Source organism: Lactuca saligna, chromosome 2, assembly GCF_052625555.1.
Source record: "Lactuca saligna cultivar CGN05327 chromosome 2, ASM5262555v1, whole genome shotgun sequence".
Lineage (NCBI taxonomy): Eukaryota > Viridiplantae > Streptophyta > Magnoliopsida > Asterales > Asteraceae > Lactuca > Lactuca saligna.
The window spans coordinates 134,533,118-134,547,578 of record NC_136418.1 but is presented as its reverse complement, the minus strand read 5'-3'; the positions used below and the strand labels follow the sequence as shown (position 1 = coordinate 134,547,578).

Below are 14,461 nucleotides of genomic sequence, written 5' to 3'. Positions count from 1 at the left end.
ATATATATATATATATATATATATATATATATATATATATATATATATATATATATCTTTTAGTTACGTTTTTCATGTTTATATTTGTTTTATATAACTTCATATTTTTTTTTCAGTCTTTCCTTAAACTTTTTATAATGTTTCAAACTTTATATTGTTGAGTAATAAGTTTGCATTAGTATATCAAATAATTTTTCTAAAAGTAATTGAATAATATATCGATATAACCATTTTAGGATTTAATAGGGGAAATAGACTTAATAAGGTAATTAACTTTTCGATTTGTATATATTTGGGTAACTTTTTAGAATTTTTTAAATAAATTATTTTAAATAAACTATTAATTAAGAGATCTATCAAAATTTTAAAATTGTTATAACTTCAAATTTAACATATAATTAGAAAATGCTAATTTGAATTTTGAAATGAGTTGTCTTATATATCTATATGACACATTACATAATATTAATGAGGAGTTGTATTAAAGTGATATTTGACAAAAAAATATTAAAACTATTCATTTATTAGAATAAGGATAAAAAAAAAAATTATCATGAATAGTATTATTGGAAAAATAAAAGATATTAACCTTAATTTAAGTTGTTTTTTTTTTTTAAATAGGAAATATATTAAACAACACCATATTGTTGGTTAGAAACCTTTGATTGATTTTTAACCTTAATGGATTCCCTAAAGTAACCAAAAAAAAATTAATTAATTACATATTTTAATTACGTAAAAGATGTATGAATTTATTTACTATAAAAATTAACGTCAAGTTGACGATTCTCTTATATAAATGCATCAAACTCATAATTATATACAAGACCCATTTTCAACACCCGTTGTTGACCGTTGTAATATTTTAGCCTTTTAGGAACATTTGTCTTCTTTCATTACTCACACTTCAATTTTTTCAATTTTTAGAAGATGACCATGAAACAGGTGGAAAAAAACTGGTTCTCATGGCGGCTGGCTAGTCTAATGGTGGTGATGATGTTCCTATCCATGGCAAAGCCATTGACATCACAGTCTACCGATGCAAATAGCACTATGGTGAGATATTATTGTAGCGAATTTTACGGTATGAACGCAAAATATTTCTTCCAGAATGTCAACACCACCCTTTCAAACCTCCGCCGGCAGCTGTTGGTGAACCCTGTACACTATGCTGTTGCTCGAACTTTGATCAATGGAGCGGCAGTTTGGGGCGTCGCCTCCTGCCGGGGATATGTCTCCACCACCAATTGTATTGCTTGTTTTGACGATGCTGTCGTTCTGCTGAGAGCTTGTGGGCGTGGCAGTGGAGCTCATGCTTTTTACAATGACTGCGATCTCAGGTTCTTGTGATATTTAAATTTCTTTTTAATTACTTGTATATGACTTTGTCTAATTTCGAAAAACATGTATATAATCCATTTCCCAATGAAAGTCAACTTCAGAAATTTTCTATTTCATGTATTTACATCAAGATAAATTTAATATTTCTATATTATTTTCATCCTCGTAAAAAATTGCATGAATATGATTTTATTTTTACTTAGTGAGTCCTTACATTATTATGAAATCATTGGTGTCTTTATGATATAGGTATGAGAATTATAACTTCTATGCGGATGCCAACAATCGAGGTGGTATTGTAATATGTGGTAATACAAGATCCCCTCAGCAAACAGAGTTCAGAAAAACGGTAGAAGGATTGATATCAGACCTTCGAAAAGCAACACCAAGAACATCAGATTTTTATGCAGCTTCCACAAGGGCTTTACCTGGTCGTTCTAGAACAGTTTACGGGATTGCTCAATGCAATCTAAACTTAAGCCAAAGTGTTTGTGAAGATTGCTTAACACCAAGATATAGTTCTTTAGATGATTGTCTTCCTAGCACTAATGGGTGGACTATTAACAACGGTTGTTTTATGAGGTACTCCAGCACTCCGTTTTTTAGGCTAAACCAGACGACTAATATTACACCTCTTCTTTGGGATGGTGAGACTTCTACTCTTTTAGAAACCATCTTTTTCAAGTATTGATGAACATTTCTTTTCATATATATGCTATATAGGAAATTCAAACAAGAAGAGATCCATAATTGGGGGAGTCGTTGGATGTGTATGCTTTCTGTTGTTTGTAATTGCATTTGTCGTATGGCGTCTCATATCAAAAAAGACTAGTGGTCTCCAACAAGGTAAACAACAAATTCACCATTTAGCATGGAATTTTGTAACTGTTTATTTACATCTTCCTGATATGTTCCCTTAAGTTTTTGTTTCCAATGTGAAGATAAATCAACTGGATCAACTGAGTTGTTACAAGGTCCAGCAAGATATAGCTACAATGATTTAAAAGTAGCCACTGAGAACTTTAGTGACCAGTGCAAAATTGGAGGTGGGGTCTTTGGTGAAGTATATAAGGTAATACTTAAGGTTGAAAATATATATTTCTTACTAGAGTACTAACGTAATTGTATTTTTTAGAAGATAAAGTGTAATAACCGGTATTTGATGCATGAACCCATGATTGACAAAATGGTCATTAACTTCACTTCACTGTTTGTGTATGGTAGGGCATTCTAAAAGATGGGGGATTTGTTGCAATTAAAAAAACAGTTATGGCCTCCACTAGAGGGAAAATACACTTCAATGATGAACTTAAGATCATTAGCAATGTTCATCATCGGCATCTTATTCGACTTCTTGGATATTGTAGCAAAGGGCCTCTTTTATTTCTTGTCCACGAGTTCATGAACAACGGTAGTCTTGATCAATTCCTTTATGGTGAGTTGAAGCATCTTATTTAGCTTATGAGTTCTTTGAGTTGATCTCCATTTGGCATCTGCTGAAGTTACTTTTTATGGACAGGTGACAAATCAAGGAATCTAAGTTGGAAACAGAGGTTTGAGATTATCTTTGGGACAGCAAGAGGTCTTGCATATCTACATGAACAGTATCATGTTACAATCATTCATAGGGATATAAAAACGAGCAACATTCTCCTTGATGATGAACTACAGCCTAAAATTGCAGATTTTGGGTTGATAAGACTCCTACCAGAAGACAAGACTCATCTTAGCACCAAACTGGCAGGATCCTTGTATGTTTAAATGAATGCATATTAATTGTCTACCAACTCTTACTTCTCTCATTCTCCATATCAAAAAATTTCCTTAATAAATATGTTAAATCTTACCAGGAATAGTGGTTATGTAGCACCAGAATATGCCATTCATGGGCAATTGTCTGAGAAAGTGGATACATACAGCTTTGGTATTGTGGTTCTTGAAATCGTTAGTGGCAAGAGGTGCAAGGATGTCATAGATGATAAATCAGTTGATCAAAGCCTCCTTGATCATGTAAGAAATGTAAACTCAAGGATCAATGGTCTTCTAAAGCGTTACATTCACTTGTTATTTCTTGTTTGTGGTACATTAAGTGATGTCGTGATTTATCGTATGAAGAGATCTTAAACTTTGTAAATATTTTATTAACTTTTATTTTATTATTTTGTGTGATAGGCTTGGAATCTGTACGAGAGTGGCACGCATGTGAATCTAATTGACAACAGACTAGATGCTAGTGAATATGCAGCAGAAGATGTAATGAAGATCATAGAGATAGCGTTGATGTGCACTCAGTCACAGGTTTCTTCAAGGCCTGCAATGTCTGAAGTGGTTACGCTTTTAAGTGACAAATCTCTAGATGAAATGCCACCAATAAAATCTATGTTTCACGAAGATGATATAAAGATTCCAACTGATACCTCGATATCATTGTCCTCTGATGCCACTGCCTCCACTGTTCAAGTTTCTGGCCGTTAAAACCTCATGTTATACACCATTACTGGTTTTAAATTTTATAAATATATAGAATAATATAAGGGTTATAAAATCACATAAATCTTATTGTATGTATTCATGACTTTATATACTACAAGGATATACAATGGAAAGTGATTCGTAAACGATATTTTTTTTTTCCTTACAGAGTAAATCGTGTTTTAAAATATCGTATTGTACAACCCTATAAAACATAAATCGTTGTCTATGGAGAAAAATTATTATATACGAATCACTTTTATCGAACTATCCTAAAATACATGAAATACAATAATCATTATATCTTATGGTCGGAATAAAATTTAAGCCATAATCAAATTGAACACTATAATTTATAGTGGAAAAACCGAATATGGTAACGATTTTTCATTAAAAAAAAAACACTAGAAGCACTATATTTAAACTCAATAGTATTGAAGAAGGATCACAATGGCTTGTAAGGTTAAAGGGAGTAGTGTCAATTTTGTCATTTTAAAAGTATTACCATATAGGCACATTGGATTTATCACATTGCTTCGAAAGTTTTCCTTTTAGAGGGTGCGGATTGTCACTTTTGGCATGTTTATTATTTTTCTAAAATTTATTTATGTAAAAAATAATCAATTTCAACAAATACTATACTTTTTTACAATCCCCTCTTTCGCCTTTAATGCAAATTCTCTTTTGCATCTAGTAAGGTTACTAGTATTTGTCGTTAAGGTTGCCATGTCACAAGATTTTTCCTTCACTTTTGCGACACTCAACTATTACTCAAAAGTAGTCTTCAAGTTGTACATTTTAATTGTCATTTTCTCAATGTCACTCGAACCACTTGCAGTACCGCTACCCTTTCACTTATCTTGGTCTTTTCCCATCGACGACTAGCTCTTGGAACTTCAACTGGATCATCGTCGTCATTGAGGTCAATCCCGACATACGCATTTGACAGTGGTTTCAGATGTTTTGGTTCTTCTAGAAGAATCACTTGTGGAAAATTCCGAAGTTTGGATATCTTACCACTTTTTTGATATATTCACAACATTCAAAACATGAAAAAATTTGAAAGAGTTCCCTTTATCACTCTGATAAAGTGATAAAGACTTTTGCAAGGTTGTTCCATTGTTTGTACCACATTGTCATTGTTATTTCACGCTCGAAAATATCATGTTAAACTACATGACAACTTTGTTGATGTTCCTCCACTTTGAGTAAACTTGATCTTTGTTTCTGTAGTCTCTAAGCTTTATTTCCGCGAGAAAACGCCTACTAACTTTCTGGAAAAAAAATTATGCATCTTGGTTTTTCCCGACCTTTAATTGGGTCTTACGAAACATCAACCCACACACAACCCAATGATGTTTGTTACTCCATTGTGCACTGCTTGGAAGGTGTCGTTCCTTTTTCTTGGGTTTCGGTTGACTTCAAATATCTTTTGGCTTAGAATCTGTTACAGGTAGGGATGAGCAAAAGGACCGAACCGGTTGGAACCGGCCCGAACCGGACCGGAACCGGGAACCGGCTTCGGCCAAAATCAAGAACCGAACCGGCCCAGCGGTTCTATCGGTTCCGGTTCTACCGGTTCCCAGTTCTTACCGGTTCTTGTCGTGTCTTCAAATGTTGGAACCGATTCTTGAAAAATAGCATTATACGGTTCCGGTTTTTGCCGGTTCTACCGGTTCCGGTTATATCGGTTCCGGCTCCTACCGATTCCCGGTTCCAAAAATCCACAAAAATAACGTCCCGGTCCCGGCCCGACCGGTTTCATCAAGTTCTGGTTCCGGTTCCGGTACCGGTTCCGATCGGTTCCCCGGTCCATTTGCTCATCCCTAGTTACAGGTACAACGTTGAATTGGGTTTGGGTTTGGTTTTTGGTTTGGGATTGGAATTAGAATTACGGGTTGGGTAAGTGGTCATATGGGTTGAACTCATTTTCCATTTTGGATTGCACTTGTGATTGAAATTAAAATTCATGTTGGGATTGATATTAAGATTAAAATTGTAGTTAACATTTAGATTGGAATTGAGGTTATGATAGATGCTATTTTATACATATTTTAGGGTAGTTTTTGTTAGCATTTTGCATCATTTTTATGTTTTTTTCATGTGCATTAGTTTAAATAATTTTTTGATCATGTTTTAGTAGAAATTCTCATACTTCTCATGTTTTGGCATCTTTTTCAGGTGATTTGAAGTGAAGCGGTAGTTTGAAAGTTATTGGAGACTAAATATGGGCTATTTCTCACCAAAAAAATGGTCGATCATCACTTACGAAACATATCAGGAGGATTTCTTATTCTTTTTAAGGCATTTGAAAATCTCAGCCCTAAAGCACAGGTCGTGCCTCCCAAGCACAAGCCATGCCTACCTCTAAATGCCACTATTTTGGCTCTTATAACTTGTGAAGCCCAAGCACGAGCCATGCCTCCCAAGCGAGGGCCATGCTTTCACATCGAAGTCTAGATTTTTGGGTTTTTTCTGATTTTTTTTCAGGAATCCCAATTGCGATGACCTGGCAGGGTCTATGCCCCCCACCCCCTCCCTCCCCCAACCATGTGGCATGCTTACTGCCAGAACCCTTATTTGCTTCCCCGATTGCTATATAAATACCAGATACCCTCTAAGTCGATCCATACAATGAAAAACACTTCTGAAGGCGATTTATGATAACGTTCAATGATTTCTAGAGATTTGAAGGTTATGAATCATCTCCCAAATTTAGTTTAGTAAGATTTAGTAGTTTAATGTTTCTTTTTATTGTTCTAGATCAGATTTTAGCTATGTCTAGCTAAAACCGTAGTTTTCAATTATGCATTAGACTTGTACTTTTCATGTGATCAATTATCAGATTTGGTTTTCATTGTGTGCTTTTATCTAGATTTTTTAGTTTTGAACTTAATGAATGTTTGATTTTAATTGTTGTTAGTCTAATCACCTAGCTAGGCTTTTATCATCCAGTTAATCAGTTAATAGAATTTGTAATTTTTCTTGCCAACTGGTAATAAGTAACAAGTATCATATTGGTTCTGTGTTAGGAATTTGACTCTGATATAAACTGAAATTTCATACGTTTACACTTCCGATCTTAATTAAGAGCTTTCCTAATTAATGCAACTTTTCTGATCTTAATTAAGAGTTTGCTGCAAAATTTACACATAACTTAATGCAACTTTCCTAATCTTAATTAAGATCTTGTCTAATTAGATAGTAAAAATTTAAGGTTAACTATAGAGCTTGTTTTGGTTAATTTAACTAGGTAAAAGAGATTATACTAAAGTTTGTTAGTGTTTCTCAATGTCGGCGGAAATAGAATGCATTTTGAATAACCAGATTTGAGTTGATTGCATGATTAGGAAAGTCGTAGCTTAGCTAAATTCGTTTTTATAATTGAATTTGTTTAGTTTATTTTCATTGCTAATTATTTTGGTTATTAATAAAAAAACCCCCATTTTATAATTTTTGTTTTATTGACTAGAATATGCCTGATGCAAAAGGCCACCGTTAGGCTGTGTCCCTGAGGGTTCGACCTTACTTCCATTTTTTATATTATTAGTGCAACCAGCAGTGAAATTTTATTTTCTTAATACAGCCGCCACAACATTTAAACAATTTGGCGTCGTTGTCGGGGACATAGTGCTTTTAATAGTTTTATCCCAAGAAATTTCCGTATGGGTATACCTCTAGATTTTGATTTAGAAATTTAAAGAACTGCAAGGAAACTGATGAAACAAGTAGCAAAGAAAAAATAATTAGTTGGTCTCCTTGGTTCATCCTCTTCAGTACCACCTGAAATCATCACACCACAAAGCAGTCCCTTATGGAACGAACCAGACCCAACTTTCACATTTTTCTAAAACTACGCCCATCTTCACCTTCACACAGCCCTTATAAAACTTACTCCCCACCATCCTCAGTTAAATCCAAACAAATAGATTCTTCTAAAATCCATTATGAAAAATCTGAAACACCAGAAACTTCAAAACTCAACTCTCCAAAATCAGCCATGAGTGGAAATGATGTGAAAAAGACGCTCAGAGAGTGGGCTTGTAACATCCGGATTTTACCAGGTATCTTGTAAATTTAATTTTGTTAAATTGTGAGGGGGACTCGGCGAGTTGGAGCTCAGACTCGCCGAGTAGGGACGCGGATTTGGGCAGGGGAGCGCGCCTGGACTCGGCGAGTCCAGGATATGGACTCGGCCAGTCTGCGCTGTGTAATGAAACCCTAAATTTCCGGGTTTGAGGCCTATTTAAGGGGCCTTATGGCCGTCATTTGTGCTCACCCAACCCTCAGTGAGAGACCCTTGTGTTCTTGAGCGATTTGTGAAGAGAAAGGAGCATTTCTTGACCTTGTGTGTGTTATTTAGCAAGAAGAAGGAGACTCTAGGCAAGAGGAAGCAAAGGAGGTTGCTATTTCGTGGAGTTGGAGCTTAGATCATCACTCTAGAGGTATGATCTCGGACTATTTTCTGTTTGGTGAAGCATTATGCAATTTAGGGCTTATGATGGTCATTTATGGGATGATTTGGTGCCCATTGGTTCCCTCCTTGAGTTGAGGTTATGGATCTGGACCCATAGAGGTCCATGGAGCCCCACTCATCAAGCTTTATGTATGACAATGGAGTCCATGACCTTGTGTTGTAGTAAATGAGTCAAAAACATCATATATGGTCATATAGAGGTTGTATGTGCAACAAGATTGTAACTTTACGTGCTAAATGAGCTTGGAGGGACTGGATCTGTGGATTAATGGACTGGATCTGACCTTTAGAGCAAGATCGAGTCAGTGCATGGCACGGACTCGCCGAGTCCGAAGAACAGACTCGGCGAGTAGCATGAATGTTGCCCGACCACACAGTGAGTGGCCTCGCCGAGTTGGGGAGGGTGGACTCAGTGAGTCAAGGGGGAGTCGGAATGGACCGGTGGATTGAGTCAAACTGGACTCGCCGAGTTGTTTTGAGACTCGGCGAGTTGAGTCGTGGTGGCCCCACAACTCATGCCAGGTGGAACTCGTCGAGTTGAGTGAATGCTCGACGTGTCAAGGGAGGATTCCAGGGAAATTGGTGTACACGCCCAGACTCGCCGAGTCGCCTGGGTACTCGCCGAGTCCGGTCAGGGTTGACCGTTGACCAGAGTTGACCAGTGTTGACTCCTTATTGATAGTCAACCTTAGAGATATAAAGTGTTAATTAGAAGCATATAATGTTATAGGAGGATTAGAGCTCGGAGGATCGAGCACGAGGGATTTCCAGGATTCGTGAGATACCGAGATACGCGAGGTGAGTCTTCTCACTATACTTTACCTTGAGTAGGTAACCAGAGTTATGTGATAGAGTATTGGTATGCTATGTATGTTGTGTGATGTACTGTATGATTTCTATGTGATTTATGTGGTGCATGTTTATCAGAGCTAGAACCTGAGGGTTCACAGAGTTTGGGTGCACGGACCCACAAAGTTATAGCCTAGAGTGGCTAATATGTGTTATATGTGGTATTTTGGGGAACTCACTAAGCCTTGTGGTTACAGTGTTGATGTTATTTGTTTCATGTACTAGTGACGACCGTGGGAAGGCGCCGGCTTGATCCGTATACACACACGTTCGGAGCTTGATATTATGATCTTGGGATTTTGTACTGTTTTGTTGGATAATTAAAATGGTTGTTTTTATGAATATCGATGGAATTATGTTTTATAAAAATCGAAAATTTTGTTTGAAATTTTTGGTGTTACAAATTGGTATCAGAGCCTTGGTTTGAGGGATTCGGGTACACCTTCGGGGGTATTTGAACTCAAACTGAGGAATTGAAGAGATATTTCAAAATAAAACCAAAATTTTCTAAGAGTAAAAGATTTTCCAGGAAGAAACGTGTGTACGATCAGCCAGCGCCCGAACGGTGAATTCCCGAAATACCTTTATATTATGTGATAATTATTATTAATGTGATGTATTTGCATGCTAGAGTAGGCTAGGTATTGCTAATAGGACTAGAGTAGCCTGTTTTGTGATGCCTTAGCCTAGGGAGGGATGAGCTGCTATGAGATGCTGAGAGTAATTAGGTAGCAGCTAGGGCTTTGTGTGAGATCTATTTCAAAGTGATTTAAGTATAATAGAGTACTTGGGGATTGGGATCCGAAGAGGAAGATTTGGGGTGTGTACTGAGACGGTGCGGACAGTAGTATTGGGCCCGTACTACTGAAAGCACCGGTGCGGTACACAGTCCAAATAAGAATCTTGGGATGCCAAGGATCAAGGAGGGGTGGATTGTCGAATGTAAGAGTGTTCGAGTGAAGTCTAATTATCGCATGTTGTATTTTAGAGGTAGATCATGGTGAGGACACGTCATATGCCAGAGGATGCCGGAGCTAGTGATGAGGAGATTCGACAGATCATTCATGAGGAGGTGGATGCGGTCATCAGAGCTGAGATACCAGAGATGTTCGGGTCTATTAAGACCGCGTTGATTGAGACATTTGACGAGCGCTATGCCGCTCTTTCTGAGGCTGCGGTTGCAGCGGCTACCGCAGCGATTGCTGCGGCAAGACCCCAGGGAGGTGATGCGACATTGTTTAGGGAGTTCAGCAACACCAAGCCACCAGAGTTTGATGGTACGCAGGATCCGGTGGCAGCTATGAGGTGGATATCTGATATGGAGGGATGCTTCTTCACTTGCTCGTCCCCTGAGCATTTGAAGGTTCGGTTCGCGCTGAACCAGCTTCGCTTGGGAGCGAAGGACTGGTGGAAGTTTGTGACGGCACACTTCACACCGACTGAGCTTTCGGCAGTGACCTGGGAGAGGTTCACTACCATGTTCCGAGATGAGTATGTTCCTCAGGTGGAGAGGGAGTGTCTGACACAGGAGTTTCTGACCCTCAAGCAGGGTACCGAGTCAGTCACAGCGATTACGAGGATGTTTCATGAGAGGGCGATGTTCTGCCCTGAGCACGTGTCCACCGAGCAGGCACGTATGAGCCGTTACCTGAGCATTCTGAGACGGGATATTCGGGAGTTCGCTGCGAACTCCTCGTATCGGACATTTTCCGAGCTTCAGGCAAATGCTCGGAAGAGGGAGATTGAGCTTGAGACTCAGGCCAGGGAGGAGGCGGAGTCTCTAGGGAGGGATCGGCGGCCGGCACAGTCCCAGCCGGCAGCCAAGCGGGCCAAGCCCGCTGATCCCAGACCCGGGAGCCAGAAGGTCCGCACTTGTGGAAAGTGCGGCAAGGGTCACGATGGAGTCTGTCGAGCAGGATCTTGCTACAAATGTGGCAAGGAGGGGCATATGGCCAAGGACTGCCCCAAGGGATTTGCAGTGTGCTTCCACTGCAACCAGACCGGACACCAGAAGGCAGAGTGTCCGCTGCTGCGCTGAGCATCTCAGGGGTCTGCTCCCGCCGCCATCAGAGCTATTGCTACAAAGAGTCGGCCCGTGAAGGCCGAGGCACCGAGGGCTCGGGGGAGAGCCTTTCAGCTGACTGCGGAAGAGGTCCGCGCTGCACCCGATGTTGTGGCTGGTACGCTTCCTTTTCATTATTTATTTATGGTGTTGAGATATTATGCTTATATTATGCTATGCATAGGTACCTTCCTTGTGAATTCTGTACCTGCTTTAGTGTTATTTGACTCGGGTGCGAGTCGATCTTTTGTATCTTTGACATTTAGTCAGCATATCAGTGTTAGTCGTGGGGCACTGAGTCGGCCCCTGCGGGTTTCCATAGCCGCCGACAGAGTGATTTGTGCCACGGAGGTCCTCCGGTGATGTGTATTGGAGATTTTTGGGGTTGAGTTCCCGATCGACCTGATTCCTATTGCGATGGGTGATGTCTGTGTTATAGTGGGCATGGACTGGTTGAGCCGATTCGGTGCGGTTATCGATTGCGAGCATCAGCTGGTGACTATACGAGATCCTAGTGGGGGAGTTCTTTCGGTTTACGGTGAGGGTACACATTCTGGATCAGCCTTTTGTTCGGCTGCTAGGGCGAGGCAGTGTTTACAGCAGGGCTGTAAGGGTTTTGTGGCGTATGTGATGGATACGCGAGTGATCTCCGAGAGACCGAGTTCGATGGATGAAGTTCCGGTGGTGCGTGAGTTTCCAGATGTCTTTCCCGAAGAGTTACCAGGTGTGCCTCCCGTGAGGCAAGTGGAGTTTGGTATCGATTTGGTTCCGGGAGCCGCGCCTATCGCTAAGGTGTCGTATCGCCTTGCGCCTCCAGAGATGCAAGAGTTATCCTCGCAGCTTCAGGAGCTGCTGGGGAAGGGGTTTATTTGGCCGAGTAGCTCGCCGTGGGGAGCACCCATCCTGTTTGTGAAAAAGAAAGATGGCTCGCATCGCATGTGTATCGATTACCGGGAATTGAATAAGCTGACGGTCAAGAACCGTTACCCGTTGCCGAGGATCGACGATTTATTCGATCAGTTACAGGGAGCATCTTGGTTCTCCAAGATTGATTTGAGGTCGGGCTATCATCAGGTGAGAGTGCGGGACGAGGACGTCCAGAAGACAGCATTCAGGACGCGTTATGGGCATTATGAGTTTGTGGTGATGCCCTTTGGGCTCACCAGTGCCCCGGCTGTGTTCATGGACCTCATGAACAGGGTATGTCGGCCGATGTTGGATCGGTCGGTGATTGTGTTCATTGATGATATTCTGGTATATTCGAGATCTAGAGAGCAATACGAGGAGCATTTGAGGGAGGTTCTTGGAGTTTTGAGATCGGAGAAACTTTATGCAAAGTTTTCCAAGTGCGATTTCTGGTTGCGGGAGGTCCAGTTTCTGGGACATCTCGTTAACCAGAAGGGGATATTGGTCGATCCGGCCAAGGTTGACGCAGTGATGAGGTGGGAGGTGCCAAGGTCACCTTCTGAGATCCGGAGTTTCCTTGGGTTGGCAGGGTATTATCGGAGGTTTATTAAGGATTTCTCCAAGATTGCGGTTCCACTCACCAGATTGACCCGAAAGGGTGTTACAGTTTTATGGGGTCCCGAGCAGCAGGCCTCCTTTAAGACGCTTCGCCAGAGGTTGTGTGAAGCTCCGGTATTAGCTCTTCCGGAAGGAATGGAAGGTTTTGTGGTATTCTGTGATGCATCGATTTTAGGACTGGGAGCGGTGCTGATGCAGAAGGGACATGTGATAGCATATGCATCGAGGCAGTTGAAGCCTCACGAGACGAGGTACCCCACACATGATTTGGAGTTGGGGGCAGTGGTGTTCGCCCTCAAAATTTGGCGGCACTACTTGTATGGGGTTCGTTGTACGATCTACACGGACTATAAGAGCTTGAAGTACTTGATGGATCAGCCTAACCTTAATATGCGGCAAAGGAGGTCGTTAGATGTGGTCAAGGACTATGATTGCGAAATCTTGTACCACCCGGGCAAGGCTAATGTGGTAGCCGACGCGTTGAGTTGCAGGGCGGAGAGTACTCCACTGCGAAATGTATGTTTGAGATTGACCGTGATAGCTCCAGTTCTGGACGCCATTCGTGGGGCACAGGCCGAGGCTGTGCGTGCGGAGAAGCAGAAGAGAGAGCGGGTCGTTGGGTTGGTTTCTGAGTTTGTAACGGATAGTCGAGGGCTTATGACTTATCAAGGCCGGATCTGGGTACCGTTTGTGGGCGGTACGCGTACTACACTGATGGAGGAGGCTCATAGATCGAAATTCTCGATCCATCCCGGGGCTACAAAGATGTATTTGGACCTAAGAAAGGAGTATTGATGGCCTTGTATGAAGAGGGATGTCGCATGGTTTGTCGAGAGGTGTTTGACCTGTCGAAGGGTAAAGGCCGAACACCAGAGACCGCATGGCAAGTTGCAGCCATTGGAGGTTCCCGAGTGGAAATGGGAACAGATCACTATGGATTTCATCACCAAATTGTCGGGGACTGCCAGGGGAGTCGATGCAATTTGGGTGATTGTGGATAGGTTGACAAAGAGCGCTCACTTTCTTGCCATTAGTGAGAGTTCTTCGGCGGAGAAGTTGGCGGAGATTTATGTGAGAGAGGTTGTATCTCGGCATGGAGTGCCGATCTCGATTGTTTCAGATCGCGATGTGCGTTTCACTTCCCGTTTCTGGAAGAAATTTCATGAGGAGTTGGGTACTAAGCTGCATTTTAGTACCGCATACCACCCCCAGACCGACGGCCAGAGTGAGCGGACGATTCAGACACTTGAGGACATGCTTCGAGCATGTGTATTGGACTTTGGGGTAGTTGGGACACGTATTTGCCCTTGGCAGAGTTTTCCTACAATAACAGCCATCATTCGAGCATCGGTATGCCGCCCTTTGAGCTGTTGTATGGTAGGAGATGTCGGACTCCCATATGTTGGGGAGAGGTTGGGCAAAGGGTAATGGATAGTACAGAGATCGTGAATCAGACGACAGAGCAGATACAGCTGGTCAGACAGAGGTTATTGACCGCTCAAAGCCGACAAAAGAGTTATGCGGATAGGCGCCAGTCCGAGCTGGAATTTTAGGTCGGCGACTTCGTTCTCCTGAAGGTTTCTCCTTGGAAAGGAGTGATCCGGTTCAGGAAGAGGGGCAAGTTAGGACCCCGGTTTATAGGTCCGTTTCGTGTGATTGCAAGGGTAGGCCGGGTAGCCTATCAGCTGGAGTTACCAGCAGAGTTGGGGCAGATTCACAACACTTTTCATGTATCG

At 41.2% G+C, this 14,461-nt stretch overlaps 1 protein-coding gene across 1 annotated transcript; it reads left to right on the top strand.

Annotated features, from left to right (window-relative positions):
* Window positions 1-860: 860 nt before the first annotated feature.
* LOC145031703 (cysteine-rich receptor-like protein kinase 2) lies at window positions 861-3,952 on the top strand. Its single transcript, XM_078980308.1, has 8 exons — window positions 861-1,340; window positions 1,591-1,988; window positions 2,065-2,187; window positions 2,283-2,413; window positions 2,566-2,776; window positions 2,861-3,092; window positions 3,192-3,351; window positions 3,514-3,952. Exons 1-8 carry the CDS (start codon window positions 931-933, stop codon window positions 3,814-3,816), a joined length of 1,968 nt encoding a protein of 655 aa, XP_078836434.1. The 5' UTR covers window positions 861-930; the 3' UTR covers window positions 3,817-3,952.
* The last annotated feature ends 10,509 nt before the right edge of the window (window positions 3,953-14,461 follow it).